The sequence below is a fragment of the Branchiostoma lanceolatum genome, chromosome 4 (assembly GCF_035083965.1).
Source record: "Branchiostoma lanceolatum isolate klBraLanc5 chromosome 4, klBraLanc5.hap2, whole genome shotgun sequence".
Taxonomy (NCBI): Eukaryota; Metazoa; Chordata; class Leptocardii; order Amphioxiformes; family Branchiostomatidae; genus Branchiostoma; species Branchiostoma lanceolatum.
This window is the reverse complement of record NC_089725.1, coordinates 31967853-31987312: the sequence shown is the minus strand read 5'-3', so window position 1 is coordinate 31987312 and position 19460 is coordinate 31967853. Positions and strand designations below refer to the sequence as shown.

The following is a 19460-nucleotide window of genomic DNA, read 5'->3' as shown; positions in this document are numbered from 1 at the left end:
GATCCCCACTGTTACAAAGTCTATAGACATTAAATGAATGGAACTAAAACAGGAATACTTAGAAATAGCCATGTTACATATGAATGGTATCACTATAAGCTTGGTGTGGCTCTTTAGTTCATATCATCTAATTCTTTGCAACAAAAACACTTGAAGTGCTGTAAAATGCTATGTAGACTACATACTTAATTTGTGATATCAGTGCATGGAGGTGGGGCAACCTGAAATTTTGATGCTCAACCTAGATTTTACCCAAGGTTGCCCCCTGGGCAACCCGGCGCAAAAAAAAAAAAAACATTTCGACGAGCACTGACATATGATAATCACAGACACAATCAATTTGCAACTCCCATGGCATAAGGACTCAGATACTTACATTACTGGGAAGTTTGGGTAGTAAATGGAATGTTGGGTGCTTGATGCACCAGAGAAAATTTTTCACCGTACCACGAGCTACTTGTAATTAAGGGGTTCGAGTACATTACATTTTGTTCACATGTTTTTTTCTACAAAAAGTAAGTTAAAAAATTGTATTTCCAAAATTCATAATTCTTGAAGGAAAGGTGCTGGAATAAAAAAATTATGATGTTTATGATCCACCTACAAAATCTAATGGCATATATAGTTTGTGATATGTATGAGTTTGAAATTTTCACCTGTGCCACCTATGTCTAATCCGTGACCAACACGTGCCACAAAGTTGTCATTTGACACCCCATTTCTTCTATTCCCTGCCTCTGGCTCGTAGGAGCCTTGGCGCCTGCGTATAAGAAAGTGTTTGCTAAACTTGTCGGGAGATATTAACACAAATTAACCCTATCTAGACCGGCCTTTTATAGACTTCCTGGACGGGGGGGGGGGGGGGGGTGTACTGTTATGACGTATCATGACGTATTTATGATGTCATAAATGTCATTTTTTTTACTAAAATCGTCTAAATAGGGAATTGCTGTAATACCTGATGGTTTTAACCGATCATTTAACAAAAAGGGTATTTTTTTGATAATGAAGTCTGACAAGACCTGTATTGCCAATGGCAATTGCGTTGACGTCAAAATGACCTCATAGAATGACGTCATATGCCTTCAACCATCCAGAAACTCGTTACCATGGCAACACAAAAATCATAAACTTATGCTATTACTATAAAATTGTTGCCAACTAAATTCTAGGAAAAGTCACCAAGTTTGGTAGTCCTAGCACACGTCGTTCAGCAGCTATAGGACGTCAAAGTTGGCGCGGGCACTTTTAGCCACACCCCCACACACCCCCGGTCTAGATAGGGTTAAAGGCGGCAGAGTGACGCTACAAAGTGTGCTCATCAGGCGTTGTCCTCTCCTGCCTCTACGTCCGGCACATGCTCTTTGTCCCCTTCCTCGCCATCATCCTCGCCGTCCGTCGCCATGTCTGATGACCAGAGGTTCAGGTTGTCTCGTAACAACTGCATGATGGGTGTGGAGTCCTTTTTGCTCTCCTCACTCAGTGTGTGCAGCTCGAGCTGTACAACGGCATCGTCCAACGCAACTTTAGCGAGACGGCGAGCGCGGTCGGGTGCGTTCAGGATCTCGTAGTAGAAGATAGAGAAGTTGAGGGCCAGACCGAGGCGGATGGGGTGGGTGGGCGCCAGTACCGCCATGGCGAGGTCGCTGGCGGTTGTGTACGCCTGCAGGCCTCTCTCCTCGGCCGCTATCTTGTCGTTACCTTTGGTAAACTCGGCCAGGTACCGGTGGCAGTCGCCCTTCATCTTGTAGTAGAAGACCTTGGACTCTCCCGACTGGGCTGCAGGGATGAGGCTTTCGTCAAGGACGGCGAGGATGTAACGACAAAATGACTTCAGCTCCATCTCCACCTCCATCCTGTACGCCTGGATTATCTCCACCTGCTCCGTGTTGTTGTTCTTCTCCCTCTCCTTCTGCTCAATGCTGCTTATGATCCTCCAGGACGCCCGCCGGGCGCCGATCACGTTCTTGTACGCCACTGACAGCAGGGTCCTCTCCTCAACAGTCAGCTCCAACTTCAACTCCGCCACCTTCCTCATTTCCTCGACCATTTCATCGTATCGCCCAGCCTGCCCTGCCAGCTTAGCCCTGAAGACTAACATCTCTTTATCCTCCTTGCTGTCAGTCATGGTGGATGGAAGGACGACTGGATTGAAGCTGCAAGTTTATCGTTATAAGTTTTCTGATCAAAGATGACCGCGCCCGCCAACTCTCTTCAAGTTGTTTGTTAAATAATATTTTCTGACCTCTTTATCCCGCGTCACGTGACAGTTTCCGCACCGAATTCCGCGGCGCTCTTTGTCTCTCTCTCTCCGGTTGCTGTCGCCCTTCCTGGGTCGGATTCGCTTCGTCCACTCAGTTACTCCCGGAGTCTTTGATGAGGGCCTGTAAAAGAGAGGGGGACAAATTACACAAAATCTTCGAAGCCGATTACGAATTGCGTTAGATTCTCCGAACTGATTACGAATTACGTTAAATCACGAGTCTTCATAATCGACTTTTGGAAACACCTCTTCGAGGGACGGGGGCGTCCCGACAACACTCGACGCTACATTCCGGAGCACTGCCTACATATATGGCTCTAAATTCAGTCAGCCTCTCTACGGTCTACTCTGAGTCAAACCTCACACATCTACCGGCTGAGCTCTTGCGTCAAAGTTGGTGATCTTTAGCGACTGTAACTGATAATCTGGTCACGTCCATTACCTACCAAACCAACTGCCCCACCTTGACACGTATATGTATTTTTCCACCCAAATAAACTACTTTCTGAACAACTATTTCGTAACGTTTGGGTACAACGTGATGCCACTACTAAAAACCCTCTGTCGGAAAGCGTAGTAAACAGAGTAAGCACCCGTGGCAGCATATGCCTTCTAATATGAAAAATTGTAATTGTTACATACATGTAACTTTCTACGTCGCAATGCAAACATTCCTCAGAGATCTAGAATTTGTACAGTGAATATATTCCCACCTGTGAGGCACAAATCGGACGACAATGTCAGAGATATCTTAGTGATGATCCGCCAACGCCGGTATCACTTCTGCATGAAATGTAGTCGAACCAGTCTGGTCGCTCTAAAGCTTACTGTGAGTCAAACCATGGGAACCTCGAACTTTCAACTTCGAACTAACATCGGGTTGGCAATAGATAAACACCACAGCTTGCTCTTGAGTGAAGTGAACAGTGTAATATGATTTTCGATGGTGCAACTAGTCGTTATTTTTGTGCTTTGGGTGAACAAATACTAGAAGTACGTTCATCATAGAGGGGCCATCGTCAGTTGTAGTTCTAGGTTATACATAGATACAGTGACTCAAAAATGGTGTCTTAACAAAATAATTAAATTAAGAGCGTGACGCTACCTCAAACTACCATGTAATGCGAGACTCGTGCTTCATCCAATTACGTAGCTGAAATACGTCTGTGAATTATGTCGTGGTCAAGTAACTCAAGGTCTTTTACTCTCGACTGGAATATTGCATTGCAATCTACGATCAACCTCTGACATTGTCGGTCCAAGCTTCAGGATTAGTGCAAACCAGTGGGAAACATTACAGCAATTGAATATTAGCAAAACTGACGATCATCGTATTCGTAATGCTACCTCGACAAATATTGGGACTCAAGGTACCACCTACACAAATTGTATAAGTACGTACTTACACAACTCAAATATGCAAGTGGTACCCTGAGTCCCAATATTTGGATGCCCATTAGCCTGCCGAGAAACGTACGGCCCCGGATCCGTTCGGATTCTTCCGGATCTTAGGTTCCGGATCACGTCAGGATACTTCAGGATACGTCAGGATCCGAGGCCATTTCGTGCAGTGCTTGAGCAAACGCTGTCAGCATGTTGACGAATTTATACATCGTGTTAAGATTACCTCTTTACGTTAACATTTTTTCTCACTAACTAGTTCACGATAACATTAATATGATTACGGTTGTGAGATTGACTTAATGCTGACGATGTTATCGACTGATAGATATTCAGGAAGAACATTGTTTTGTCTTGTAAGATTTAGTGATTTCGATCAAGGTGAAAAAGTCACAATATGTAAGGTCAAAGGGTCAAGGCTAGATTCTCCCTGGCAACGAACTCACAACTGCCCCCCCCCCCCCTAATCAATGGAACATTCCGTCTGTAAGGCACCCACTAGGCCGTCAACATCCGGGTTCTGCACATACTTGGGAAGCACCGTGAAAAAGTTGAAAGTTTCCAGGCTTCTTGGGCCGTTTGAAGGGGAAAAAAAGAACCGAACGACCAAACTTGTCGAGATCTTTGCAGTTCGAAAGTGTTACAAGGAATAGACATCCTCAGTGGGTGACAATGTAGAGGTTTTCGAATGCCTTTGTGCCGACAGTACGGTAACAGTGAGGCTTGATTGTGCTCAGGTCGTCTTTGCCCCACTGTTGACTGAGATATAGGGCTTTCTTACGCTATAAATTATATCGAACTCATCCTATATTCTGTTCTTTACCCTTGTAAATGTATATCCAATATGTGTGTGGTATACGGCTTCGTTTTGCAGTTACATGTAACCTTTAGCTTCAAAGTACTAGTATCTTGCATATGCCAGTAAAGAGACGACTTTACAATTTGAGCAGTAACAGTAACGATTTTAATTGTAGAGACAACGTTAACAGATGGGTCAAGCAGTTACTATGACAATTGTCTAATACAAAAGGCATCTATGATTAAAAGGAGCAAGATTCTTGCAACAGATTCTCAAGCAGGAGACGATACCACAATTGAGATGACGCTCATCGTATTTACCGAACAAAATCAGCCTGATATACACGTTATGACTTCACTTCATAGCAACAGGTTTAACTAGCATGTGCGCTGTGTATGAGCGTTCTTTGTGCAGTTCGTGTGCAGTCCGTGTGATGTCGCTGTTCAACCTTTGATGGCCTTGACCACGGCCGCTGCTGTGGCGGTGGCGGAGGCGGGGTTCTGTCCCGTCACGAGACGACCTGCAACCTGAGACCAGAAAGAAAACAAGTAAACAAATGAAGACTGTTAGAAATGGCAAAATTGCTACGCTCTTTCTTTGTACGCGTGACCCCACCACCCAGACTAACACCACCTTGGTCCTCACAGGTAGATTCTAGGGTAAGAGCTTACGGTACACTTAGAAGCAACAGTAGAAACGGCACAGAAAATATTCAACTGTTTCTAACGCAAACGGCTAACTCCCCGATCATGATTCTGGTCTGATGTTCATGCTGGCCAACATTATAAAAGTGTGACGTGTGCAATGGGTCAAAGGTTGTTGGAAGAAGAAGATTAGAGGTCATCCAACATTGGAAATACTTCGACCTTGAATGCTACTAAAAGGGAACTTGTATGTGGCCTCCGTCGGGCAATATTTACTTTGACAAAATCCTAATTCATACCAGCCCTACAGGCTACAGCACCTGCGTTGGCTAATCAGTCCAAAGCTATTACAGCTCCATGTTCTCTCCGCAAGTAGTATTTTGGGAGCTATAATATGTTTGGATTCCAGGCTAAGAATGACAGTCTCTGCCACATGCATAAAGCACATCTGGAAGCTGACTCTGGTCTGATGCAAAGTTCTTTTCTTCCGCGCTGCGTATCAGTTTAGCCTCTCTTGATTGTGATAATGATAATTATGGATCATAGGAATCGTACCTAGCCTGAGCGTCATCCTGTTTAGTTACAGCCTCTACCTGGAACTAAACAGGGTGGCACTCGGGCTAAATCGTACCTGCACGTTCTCGGTAAACAGCGGGGCCTCCACGAAGTCGCAGCCGCGCTCCCTGAGTTTGGTCTCCATGGGGAAGGGCATGACCTCCATCAGCTTGACCGCGGTCTCCTCGGCGTTGGTGAAACCCGTCAGCTTCTTCCCCTGGATCAGGTAGCTGCCGTCAGACAGCTTCACGTTCACCAGAGCTGGGGAAAACACATCATCATGGCAACGGTAAGTTTTAATCGTTCTTGTGTCCTTCTTACAAGCATGTCCTTTTAGGTGGTGAATCAGGACAGAACTCAAATGTATTTGTGTCTCATCATCATCATCGTTTTAATTTCAAATGTTTGATATTATTTTGTGGCAGAGACTGCCATTCTTGTATAGGGCTGTTTAGCCATAGTCGATGCTGTAGGGCTGTTGTGAATTAGGATTTTACCATAATGGTCAATACTGACCGACAGAGGCCGATAGATTCAATTACATACTAGGAGGTGATAATCCTTACTGTGTACGGATAGGTATATACATCAAAGAATGTTTGGACATTAGAACAAGCAATGTATAAGTATATCACATGTGATATTTCGATATGTTGCTCTATCCCATATGATTGTGTGTAATCAAACTCATTTGTATGCACTTATTCGTTTGTATGTATGTATGTATGTAGTAGACCTTACGAAAGTCGCTGTGCTTTTGTTGTGTCAATAAAGATCTCATATGATATTGTTTTGTACTATTTTTCATGCGGATCTAAGGTACGTCGCTACCTCTCTTGTCCTATCTTGTTTGACATCCTTCTTCTGAATAAATATGTTGTTGCTGAAAGTTACTTGTTTTTTTTAGGACACAGTTAATCAGGAGCCTGGGTGCAATCCCTTTGATCGGGGACATCTAGCGATGCCGACACGGGGAACAATGGCTTCTTCTGTTGTCTACTTATCTTCTTTGGCGTCTTTCTGAATAAATATGTCGTTGCTGACAGTTATTAGTTTTTTGAGGACACAGTTAATCAGTAGCCTAGGTGCAATCCTACTTAGCATACCGAGGTGCATGTATGTATGAGTGACCCGGTTAACTAAATAGGAGGACACTATGGCTAGTTAATCATCAGACCTGCACTGAGATTTTAATTTCCACCCAGATGTTGCGGTTTTACATCGTATCTCTCTGGCCATGGATGTCCCGTTTTCTGACACGCAAATCATTCATGCTAGGATGGACGTCGCCATACTTAAAGTCTTAGGAAGGCAAGAAATTGTACAAGGAGGCTGGGCTCTCTTTATCTTATCTCTCTGACTGTGCCCTCACCTGCCGGCCCGTGGCACACGGAGGAAACCACCCCGCCCTGCTCGTAGATGGCAACCGCCACTTTCTGGACGTTGACGTCGTCAGGAAAGTCCCACATGGTGCCGTGGCCGCCGGCAAAGAACACGGCCTTGAAGTCGCTAAAAACAACAACAGGTATACAAACAACATGAATGCCTGCCAAACAATAACTACCGTGAAACATGTGCGCTGCTGAACATCTAAATTTTCTCAGATATCGTTTAATATTATTTGTCATCTAGCAATGCATCATTGCAATTGAAAAAGATATAAAATCTGTTTATCCCGCAACTTCTCAGTTTTCAACCATCCAACATAGCGGACAATTCATACGTCATAGTCACGTGGGTGCAAAACACCATATATGGATACACCTTAAGTTACCTCGGTTTGACGTCGGCCAGTGACGTAGTGGTGTCCAGCTGACCCATGACGTCCTTGTTCTCCATGAACTTCGTGCAGATGGGGTCTGCCTTGAACGCCTCTACACTGGAAGGGTCCTGCCAGCAGAGAGAATGAGGATTTTTATTGGATTTCGTTTACCGAATATATGCGTGATGTGAGGAATACATGTAGTGTATAGTACTGATACAGAGTACAGAGTGTATGAAAGTGACGTCATCGGGGCCGCCATGTTGGTGTCCGCTATTTGCATTTCAGTGAACTGTCGCTTAGGCGTATTCGGACATTCATATGCACCCTCAAATAAACCGTGAAGGGCCCGAAGCGTGAAGAGAGGTATCGATAACACACACACAAGGACGCTATGTATGCGGTGGCATCACTGAAACGCAGATAGGGACACCAATATGGCGGACAGAGTTTGTTGCAACGACTCATTCTTCATTGATAATCGGTCAAAGACAGGAGGGTATATCATCAAGGGGAAAAATATGCAACCTTGGGTTAGTAGGTCGATGAAGATTAGACATCCAGGTAATAAGATACGCCAAAAAAGCAATTACTCAAACAACTGGATATGATTTTGGAAACGGTCAGACGTTTCAAGTAGCATCCACTACTTTTCGTCAGTGACTGTGAGCAAGATCAGTTGAACAGCAGGTTTATAACTACGAACTATGAATTGATATGCAAATTAGGGGAAGACAAATTTTTAGACAGTCCAAAGGAAAGCAAATTAGACAACTCAAGACAAGGTTGAAGTAAAAGGGGACAATAGCTCCTATTGTTTTAATATAGGAGCTAAAGCTGGTTTGCCCCCAAGGCTATGTCCCAAGTGCCAGACAGTTCCACCCTTAGCCCTCCTTTCCTGTTGAGGGTTGGATTGTATATCCTCTCATATATTGCCTCCCTTACTCCACGTTCGAACCAGCGGGGTTCGCGGTCAAGGATATCAGTGGATTCGAGATTGAACGAGTGTCCCTGGTTGTGTTTTAGGTGGTGGAAAATGGCCGAGGAGTAGCGGTTAGCGCAATGTTCTTTGTACCTTGGGTTAGTAGGTTAGTCATAACTCACCAGCGGCGTCTTCCCTCCCTTGGGGCTGGCGAAGGTGACCTTGAGGCCGGCCTCCGTGAAGACCTTCCAGGGGTGCGCGACTTCCGGCAGGTACCAGCCGGTGGGGTTCCCGGTGTTTCCCATCTGCCCGTGTCCCGTCACTACCAGCAGTACGGCCATCGTGGAAAACTGTGTGATATCTGCAACAGAGTCATTCAAGCTCAATGTTAATTGCGTAATAAAACGACAGCAGGACAAGGGTTAAAAGATATTTACGATCATTTACGTTTCAGATATCCTTCAAGCAGGTGTTTGGAGGGAACTTTGAGACATTCTCTAACGGTCTAACTCTCTCTTTTTTTCTAAACCGAATACAAGTCAGAACATGCTACCATCCCCTCCAGCATGGAGTCCAGTTTTGTTAGCTAACAAGACTGACTCCATGCTACCCGACATCTGCTTGGAGTCGGGCCTAACATCTGCTTGAACTCACTGGGGCCGGCTATTCAGCAATCACCACCCTTTGTCCCTGGTCACGCCTGGTGCCGCTATGACGTCATTTGCACGATGATTTAACCTTCACCTGTCAGCCATACATTCTACAGATCATTCATCTTGCTGGTTGCCTGGCAACCAGAGGGACTTGGTTGGCTTTCGATCACGTGGTGAAATTCGACATCTCCCTGCTAAGGAACCAGCACCTTGGGGCGTCGCCAAAAAGGCGTTCCGCCACATTGAGTAATGCCCGACACACCCCTTATTCACAGTAACACAAAACGAGATCTCCGGGTAATCTCCAAGCAGACTAGACATATCACAATACATGGGCAGAAGCACCCATTGATACTGTCTTGCCAACTGAAAGATGTGTTCATCTGATGGGGCCATTGGCGCGGTTACTGATCTTCAAGCAGATGTTAGGAGGAAGATCGCGGCACTATTCAGTTCGTACTAGCTATTTTTCTCACCATATGGCGTGCGTCGACCGTGTCCATCGGGTCTTACTAGTTGTAAAGGCATCAAATATTAAACCGAGCCTTGCTGCATTATGGGGTTGAAATCCTTTGTCGCCCGGTCGGGTAAATCTTGGCAGAGTGGCAGGTACCCACCACTCAGCTTGTGCATTCTGTATCCTGGCGGGTGAGTCTATGGTGAATCGGATGGACTCTCTACGGGGCTGAAGGATCTCTCCGCGCCCGTAGGTCGTAGACACGCCCCGCTACAAAAGTTGGCACCCTATCTCACTGATTCTCAGACTATTGTCTCTATTGTCTCTATAAACTCAGGGGCGGGGGGCGTTCACGGTAAAATTTTATTCCGGGGGGTATGTTTGCCCAAGAGCCGAAGAGCTGGCCCGTGTATGTAGGCCCTCCAAACATCCAGGCTGGAGGATCAACTCCAACCCCGGCGTGAAACTACCACCGGGTGCTAGAGTTGACCTGGGCGGTGGTGAGCTCCTTGTGTCCCGATTAAAGCCCGCTCAATCCGCGATAGACTGATCATACCAGGCTACCACTTAAACCAGACTTTTTAGCCGCGTTATGTCAGATCCTATAGGTGACATACAGACATCGCTACCCTGACCCAACATCGGTGGCCCGCACAACACTGAGCGAACGTGCTTGACCCGATTTTACCGACCACGTTACGTAACTAGAGGTCGGGTTCCCCTCCGTCTCTCTCCAAATATAAGTTAGGGCTTAGTGGAATATACTAGTACTAGACGTGACCTACAACTTTTACCGACAAACGTTAAACAATCGTAACAGCTCGATCACCCACCTTTGATCCGAGGAGGTTGGAGACAGACCGATTCTCAGCTGGTGTTCCCTCAGTGATGTCTTATCGCGTCTGTGGGCGGTACGGCGGGCGCTACTCAGGTGTGCAGACCTGCCGGATAACCTTTGACACCTGGCCATAATCACTTGACGTGACTCGACAGTTTTGGTCACAAATGACGCACCGAACTAGGATAGATTGAAGGTGACTCGACAAAAATATGATAATAGGGCTCAATGTCAAGAGCTCGCCTTGTGCCGACACACGTCACCTGACGGATATTCACGTCTCTTAACTTAAATAAAGGCCATTGATTGATTGATAGTAACGTTAGACCAGCCTGCGTTAGACGAATCCTTTACTGTAACTTAACTTTTATATCTAACTGTTCACTTTATTGTTGTGAGATTGACTGTTTGTTTGTCTGAACCTTCGACTACGACGTTAATACCGATAAATGAGGATAATGCTGTTATCAGTTTTATCGTCGAATCGATCTATTGCCTCAAAAGCTGGATTAAATTCTCATTGACAACTTACTCACAACCATCGCCCCTCCAAATCAATGGAATGTTCCGTCCCCAGGGCTCCCATCATGCCTCGCGCGTCAACATCCGGGTTCTGCACATACTTCGGAAGCGCAAAAAAGTTGAAAGTGTTCAAGATTCTTTGGCTGCTTGAAAGGAAATTACGGAGAACTGAACGACCAAACTTGTCGAGATCTTAGCAGTTCAGACGTTTACCAAGGAAGAGACATCCTCAGCTGGTGACAAGACGTTCTTCGGCTGATTTTGTGCAGTAGCGAAGTCGACAGTTGAGGCTCGCAGCCGTCTTTGCCCCCCTCCCTTCATTCAAGCGTCCCTGGCAACACAAAGTGTGCTGATATTTTGCCCCGCGTTTTGCCTTTATCAAAATTATTTGTGACCAAAGAAGACGTCTAGAATATTTCCTAGTTTCTGGAGATTGAAAGGGGCCCGGAGATGGCTGAAGAAGGGCGTCGCGGCGCGGAGGAGGGCTCGGAGAAGGGGCCGGGGCAGGCGTACCAGGTGTTCGTGGTGATGGAGGATCTGGTGGACAAACTCAAGCTGCTGCAGTACGAGGACGGCTTCATCAAAGGCTGGGGATTCAAACCGCTGCCGAGGTACGGGGCAGAGGGTTAAAAGAGCTTGTCTTCGCCACATGTTCAAGTTCTTTTGTATCCATTCGTTACGTAGGATGTGTCATAAAATATATTATCTACCCCCAAAGTACATGTATTATCAGTATAGAAGGGGTAGCAGCCAGATAGGAATGAAAGGTTGATTCATTTTAAGATTCAAAGATTCATTTTAAGGAATAGGTGCACTACTAGTAGTGTAATCTTGAAGAAGATGACGTAAGTCAAAATCATAACATTTCTCAAAGTCTCTGTTCCCAGAGCACTGGACGATGGATTGGGCTGTTCCAAGAAAAGAAATACCCCCCCCCCGGTTGACGACATAGGACAGGATTTAGGGGGTTTGAAGTAGTCAGGATTCCGGGACATAGGGGGTTAAAATCGTAAGGATTGTAGGATTTAGAGGGTTGAAGTAGTCAGGACTCAGGATTTAGGGGGTTGAAGTAGTTAGGATTCCGGGATTTAGGAGGTTGGGCCGTTAGGAGTCTTCAGTAATGGTGTCATTCATGAAATTTACATTCTATGGTTTAAACTTCCCGTTGCAGACACTACTTTGCAATCCCAACGAACCCCGGGGAGCAGTTCTACGCCTTCACCTCGCTCTGCGCCTGGCTCATCACCAAGTGCGGGAAACCCTTCGACCAACCGCAGGAGTACGACGACCCCAACGCCACCATATCCAACATCCTCGATGAAGTCAGAAGACTGGTCAGTATTTTTGGAATTTTTAAATCTTATTTTATCTATTTTATGCACCAACGACTCAAACAAGTATTGGACAAAAAGCTTATAGGGGTACTCTGCTCATAAGATGATAAGATAAGGTGAACTTGTAATTAAAGGTAACATACAAATCAGTACATGGTCAGTATACATGTAGAACAGATGTGTGGATCTTTTCCATTGTTATTTCTATGCCACTTAATGGCACTTATGCCTGAAAAATATCTAAAGATACATAGTATAGATATCTATAGACATTGTATCCTGACGATGAAGTCGATATTGAATACAACACAGTGTATTCCGAATCGCATAAGGTACCGACCCGACCGCAATCTTCAAAACATTGCTATATAGTATCTTTGCCCATTTGCTTTTGATCAGAATTCCACCAACTAAATCCATGTTTTCTTACACTTGATGCCTGATTGATTACTGTAAATGCATTTAAGTTTGCATGGTTTTTATTTCGAGGTAGGGAGAAAATGGGGTGTTCGCGGTGGTTTTAAGTTTGCGTTTGAAAGAATAGTAGCGATACAGTCATAGGTGGCCCAAAATGTTGGCGATGGTTTTAAGTTCGCGCTGAAAGCTCACTGCGAAAAACGCGAACATAAAACCACCGCGAACATTTCGGCATTTACAGTATTTGATTGATTGATTGATTTCCTGTTCTCCCCAGGGCGGTGCCGTTGACTTCCCCCCCTCCAAACTGAAGCAGGGCTGTGGGGAGCATGCAGTGTACATTCTGGACAAGCTGGCTGATGAGGCCATGACTTCATCCAGTTTCACATGGGACAAGTGAGTAGGACAGAGACAGGGAAGGGGTGGCTGCTGGGCACTTTGCATGTAAAACTAAAAGGCACCTGCATTACTGTAAACCCATTTGATATTGCTGTCGGTACTTTTAGTGGTGAGAGGGAAAGGGGTACATGTAGTTCACAGCATTTAATTTTAGTGGTGGGAACAATGCTCTAGATGGCCTCAGCACAGTGATCAAATAATTGCATTGGGGAAATTTTAGCTGATGAATAGTGACAACTTAAGTCGTTACCACTAAGAAATCAAGAATTACATTATGTCAACTTTCTAAATGTAACATTATTTTAAATTTCAATCAGCTGTTCTGAAGAATGCACAATCTCCCGTACTAGGTTTAAAATACTATGCCATGCATAAGCTTTGCAGTTTTAGCATCAAAATGTTTAAAATTCAAGCTTTGTCCATATCATATTAATATTAGTATTATATAAGTTTAGAAGATCATGATGTACATAGTTTACTTGTGTTGGATGAACAGTTTCTTTAGTGTGTCAGATTCAGAGCCAAGTATGCAAACATGGGTATGATAACTTCACTCTTGTTTGTGCTTCATGTTTTTGTGTGTTTGTTTGTTTGTTTGTTTGTTCAGGCCTGTGTACCCAGAGGAGGAGATGGAGGAGGAGACCATGGTGGACGATGACGCTGAGCTCACCCTGAACAAGGTGGAGGATGAGATGATGATGGTAGGTCTCACCTGTTGGAGGGTCTCATCTTCTGATCTGCATTATCAGGAGGCTTACATGATAAGACACTGATAGAGGAGGGACCCATGCTCTGGCCTGCAGTATGTTTAAATGACATGCTGATAGTGATAGAATATTCCTACAGACTTGTTGACTCTCTCAGCCCTGCAGGCCTTATATAGTCATCTCTAGGGGTCTCTGGGACGCTGGATTGCTACTGATAATGTAGTATAATGTATGGATAAGTGATCAGGTAGATCTGCTTGTAGCAGATGATATTTCACTCCAGTGCAGACTAGGTTTTCTCTGAGCATCTGTCAAAACATTATGGCCCTCCAGTCATCTGTACGGACAAAACTGGCATGTCTAAATATGAAAATGGTTAGAATTACTAGGTTTAATGCCGGGTTTACTGCAAGAATGGGTTGGGGGCATAATAAGTCATATATAGCACAGCAGGTCCTTCCATTGTCCTGTCATATGTCACAGAGGTCATCAGTGTCATCATGCTCATTTCAACAGAACATGTCCAACCCTTTCGAGTTTCATGTGTTTTCCCATGAGAGGTCATATATACATCATAGCACATCAGATCCTTCCAGTGTCATTTGCTTGTTCATCTCATGCTAAATCTCATGCATTGCTTTTCTCATGCGTCTTGTAAAACAAAGGTGGAGCCTCTGAAGGTAAAAACAAAGTGAAGAGAAGTAGTAGCCTGCTTGCATGTAGCATGGGTGGCAAGTAAACTTTAGGCCACAGAAACTTAATTTTATGAATGTCAATGTGAGATTTTAGGCCTCCAGAAGGTGTCATTCATAAAATCAAGTTATGACTATGAGGCCATAGTAGTGCTACTTACATCAACTTTGCATCCCCATACAGTTCTGATTTACAGCATGCAAAAGATAAAGGAAGGCAAATAGACTTAGATTATGATTTTCTGTTTTATGTCAAATGTCCAATTTCAGTTTGGATACTGTTACGTTCACTTTTGGTACGTATCAGAAAGAACACTCATAATCATGAACCACATTATACAAGTCATCAGGTTTAAAGTGAGCTTTATCATTTTTTTGGTACATTCTGTGTCTGTACTTGTTGGCCAACATTTCTGGTCTTCTGTGTAAAATCACCAGCTTTGTTATCGTATGCGCATGATAGTGACTGCTTGTACTACACTGAAGAGCATTGAACCCTGCATGTCTCCAAGTGTTTCGAGCTGTCTAATTTCTGTCTAAATGACTGACAGTCATTAAACATGAAATATAATTCATGAAGGGCAAGTTGACTAAACCACCTTTCAGCTATTTTTTTACATATCTATATTTTATTTTGTCATGCATTGGGGACAGCGCATTGGAAAGATATGGGGAGGACTTATTTTGCATTTGCTGGCAAATGTTTATTTCCCGATGATGACTATATTTTTCCTCCAGGATGATGATGATGAGATCGAGGAGGAAGAGACATTCCTGGATTTAGAAGGGCTGAAAAAACAGTCCATGAAAAATGTGAGTACATTCTTTTTATTTTTGTTGTCAAATACTACAACAATAAGCTAGATTACAGTTTGAACTGTGCATGTATGAAGTTAAAGTAGAATGCCCTTAACTTGTTAACAGTTCTTGTCTGAAGCATGCTTCATACGAGTCCAGGTGTTTTTGTCGTAGGGCTGTCAACTGTGAGGTATGACTCGCAATGCTTCACATGCATAGTGTAGTTAGATGACAGACTTCTGCACATCCAAGTTGCAGAATTCTGCTCACTGAGTTGCAGAATGTGAGCAGAATTCTGCCCCAAGTATACAGAATTCTGCCCCAAGTATGCAGAATTCTGGACCAAGTATACAGAATTCTGCCCCAAGTACACAGAATTCTGCACCAAGTATACAGAATTCTGCCCCAAGTATACAAAATTCTGCCCCAAGTATATATACAGAATTCTGTGACCAAGTATACAGAATTCTGCACCAAGTATACAGAATTCTGCACCAAGTATACCAAGAGTAGAAAACTGAAGAATTGTATGCACAGAACTCTGTCGGAAATCATTAATTCTGAACAAACCATGTGCCATGTGCCCTAGTTGCATTGCAGTGCCATCTAATTTGTCTTTCCAAATTCCAAACATGACTATATCACCCCCACCCCTTTATGGAACTGATGGACATGTAAGATGTGCTGTCAGAAGGAATGATAGAATCTTTAATGTGAAAAATGTCCAATCAAAACAACAAATAAAAAAACCTGCTGTGTGTTCTTATCCAGGAGTCTGAGGGGTCCAAACCCGTGGAGATCATGGAGTCGACCACGGACGCTGCGGAGTGGAAGCTGGAGGTGGAGCGAGTTCTGCCGTCGCTCAAGGTCCACATCAAGGCGGACAACAAGGTACTGGAAAAAAATGAAGAAAGTGATCTCGAACCAGTTTAGCTCACAGAAGAGCTATTCTTCTACTGATCATGACAGAGAAGACAGATGCTAGATACAGTATTTACAGGTTCATTGTACTGAGGAAATTCCCCAAGCTCTTTTCGACACGCACAATGAAAAGTGGACCACAGCTTAACGTCCCATCCTAAGGACTGTAACCTTTTCCAGTAACATGCATGTCAGCCTGAATTCAAACTCACAGCTTCTTGGTCCAAAGGCAGGGTCACTATAACAACTGGACTATGCACACTGCTTCGTGAGATCTGTATCTGTATCTATATAGCCGGTATAACTGCCCTTCGGCGTAACACACCAGCTACGAGATGCATAATGTGACTCACTTCTCCCCCAGGACTGGCGCGCCCACTTTGAGCAGATGCTGCAGCACAGAGACGGGATCGAGCACAGCCTGACGGAGAGCCGGGGGCACCTGGACAAGCTGCACCAGGAGATCACACGCACGCTCGAGAAGATCGGCTCCCGGGAGAAGTACATCAACAACCAGCTGGAGAATCTCCTGCAGGAGTTCAGGGCCATGCAGGACCAGCTAGCACAGGTCAGGAGCAGGTCATAGTTCAGGGGTTAGGGTATGGGTCATAGGTCAGGTCATTGGTCAAATCTGTACTGTACAATAACGAATAGCTGTAGAGCTTCTTGCAAGCGTCCAGGGCCATGCAGAAACAACTGGCACAGGTCAGGGCTATGGGTCAGGGGTCAGGTCATGTGTCAAATACCCTATATCAACAACCAGCAGTAGAACTTTCAGGGGAGTTCAGGGCCATGCAGGACCAGCTAGCACAGGTCAGAGACAGGTTGTAGGTCAGAAGTACTGTGTATCCTTGACCTGCTGGAGAGCTTTCAGCAAGAGGTTGAACCATTGAAGCCATGGCAAAGGTTTAGTTGTAGTTTAGAAAACAAATAGGTGGAGTTGCTAGTCTATTGTACATATCTATACATACAGTGATGTAGTACCTTTATTAACAAGGTAGCATATTGTTGGTAATGTTTGGTACTGGTATGTCTTTTATTTACTAATCTGAGTAATCATGTGTGTTTTCATGTGAATGTTGTGTCTGTTCCAGGCTAAGGAGAAGTACAGAGAAGGTAGTGGAGGGGTGACAGAGAGGACCAGGGACCTGGCTTTGGTGAGGGGGTGGATTCAACTGTTTTAGAGCATACTTATCAACTTAAGTATCCATCATAAGGGTTCTTATATATCATTGCAGAAGGAGTCATGGCCTTTATTTCTAGGTAGGCGGGAAAGGAGGTTTTCACAGTGTCTTAAGTTTGCAGTTGAAACCATTATGCAGTACAGCTAAACATGAATGAGAAATGCATATTTGAGGTGTCATGATTTTGAGGTGGAGAGGTTGTTGCAAAAATAGACTCACTGTAAACATTTCAAGAGCTACAGTAGAATTAAATGGATTTGCCTTCCCCCTCAGATCACAGAGGAGCTAGAGCAGGTTAAGTCAGAGATGGAGGAGCGAGGCACCAGCATGACAGACGGGAGTAAGTCTTCTCTATCTTCTCTATTCAGCACCAGCTTTCTTAAAAATCAACCAAGGCATACATGATGTAGTCCCCACAGTATCTAAGCACTGCTTTTCATGGAGTCATTGGGGGCTTACAAAACTACCCTGAGAGATTACTGTAAATGCATTTAAGTTCGTGTGGTTTTTATTTCGCGCCAAGGTGAAAATGGAGTGTTCGCGGTAGTTTTAAGTTCGCGGCAGCGCTTTAGTCACGAACTGCTACAGTATTGGACAACAATGTTCGCGGTAGTTTTAAGTTCGCGGTGAAACGGTAGCCGCGAAAATTGCGAACGTAAAACCACCGCAAACAATTCTGAATTTACAGTATCTAGGCCCATGTCTTAGAGTGATTATGAATGATGCACACGTTTGCAGTTGGAAGTCAGAGAAAAGGCACGATTATCCTACTTTTCAATTAGAAATAACCCCAATGCCAGAGCCATACATGTATGGCGTTGGTCAAAATTGACCATGATGTTATCCTAACTTGTTCTTTTCTGTCAATCTGCTTTAAGAACTTTAAGACCCGTTAACAAACAAATGAAAGTGAAAACATGACCAGTGTCACACATATTCAACAAATTAACGACCTCGGCCACCACCCCCCACAACCCCCCTGGTGTAACACATATTTGGCAAATTCATACATATGAAATATAATGTGCAACAACCTTCCTGCCCCCCTCCCACAGCGCCACTAGTGAAGATTAAGCAGGCACTGACGCGGCTGAAGACAGAGATGACCCAGATGGACATCCGCATGGGCGTGGTGGAACACACGCTCAACCAGGCCAAGCTCAAGGACAAGTCCAACATGCAGAGGGACATGAACAAACCAGCCTCTGACGAACAGTACTGACAACACTGGGAAACATCTGACGAACAGTACTGACAACACCGGGAAACACATAGTGAAAGAAAAAGTTTATACTTACTGTCATTTCAACACTAAAAAGTTCATGTCGACTCTAAGACTAAGAAAGGTGTCTCTACTAATGGAGCATTAGGAGTCCTTGAGATATGCACTCCTGTGATATTCAGGTGTTCAAGACACCATTTTGTTAAGGTAGGATACCTGGTGAAATAATGAGAGTTGACAATGTCTAGTCCTGTCTTCAATGTGAATCTGACCCACTCTTTGACTGGCACACAACATTCTCGAAGTTTGATGCCAGATGAGGTGGTCGGTCACAGGTAGCAGTGTTTTGGAAGTCTGTTGGATTCCCTCTGTTATTTCATAGGGAAATTTTGCCTTCGCCCAGCCATCTCTGATTCCCTTCTCTTGAGACCTCTTTTACCTTCTTCACTGCTTTCTGTTGCTTGAAGTATTTCACAAAGCAATTTGCCTATTCCAAACAAGAAAAGCAGACAATGCCAGAGCCTAATTTTCATCCAAAAGTTGGAAAGACCCACATCTATATGAATAGTCAGACAATTCCCAGTTGTTTTGACAGAAACAACATATCCAACATCGACTGTGTGTAAATATTGTCAAAATGTAATTCAGACTTGTAAATACTTGTACATTATCTCTGAGTTTATTCCTGTGTGTTTCTGTCTGTCACGTTGTGAGGTTGGATTACTATCGGTGAAAATTATCAGATAAAATTCTATTATTCTGTATTTTGTTTCTGTGGTATTTTATCTAAGTTTTTGTTCATTTTTGTGACATCTCTTGTCAACACAACATAAGCCAGGTCTCACAAATGTGTGATGATAACAAATAATACAGCAAATGGGGTATAAACTGAATTATATTCATTATAATGTAGTTAAAAAGATAACAACAGAGATATGATGATCGACCAATATTACGTTCCCCTACGTTC

At 44.1% G+C, this 19460-nt stretch overlaps 2 protein-coding genes and 1 pseudogene across 2 annotated transcripts; 1 reads left to right on the top strand and 2 right to left on the bottom strand.

The window, feature by feature from the left end:
- Window positions 1-934: 934 nt before the first annotated feature.
- On the bottom strand, window positions 935-2209 carry LOC136434045 (14-3-3 protein epsilon pseudogene; annotated as a pseudogene).
- Window positions 2210-4605: 2396 nt separating this feature from the next.
- LOC136434044 (uncharacterized) lies at window positions 4606-8719 on the bottom strand. The gene is made up of 5 exons (XM_066426712.1): window positions 8529-8719; window positions 7437-7552; window positions 7035-7171; window positions 5739-5923; window positions 4606-4990 (listed from the first exon to the last, which is right to left on the bottom strand). Exons 1-5 carry the CDS (start codon window positions 8685-8687, stop codon window positions 4907-4909), a joined length of 681 nt encoding a protein of 226 aa, XP_066282809.1. The 5' UTR covers window positions 8688-8719; the 3' UTR covers window positions 4606-4906.
- Window positions 8720-10846: 2127 nt separating this feature from the next.
- Window positions 10847-19254, top strand: LOC136434042 (intraflagellar transport protein 57 homolog). The gene is made up of 10 exons (XM_066426711.1): window positions 10847-11427; window positions 11988-12150; window positions 12845-12963; window positions 13574-13667; window positions 15104-15178; window positions 15935-16054; window positions 16449-16652; window positions 17179-17241; window positions 17542-17608; window positions 18324-19254. Exons 1-10 carry the CDS (start codon window positions 11267-11269, stop codon window positions 18488-18490), a joined length of 1233 nt encoding a protein of 410 aa, XP_066282808.1. The 5' UTR covers window positions 10847-11266; the 3' UTR covers window positions 18491-19254.
- Window positions 19255-19460: the final 206 nt, after the last annotated feature.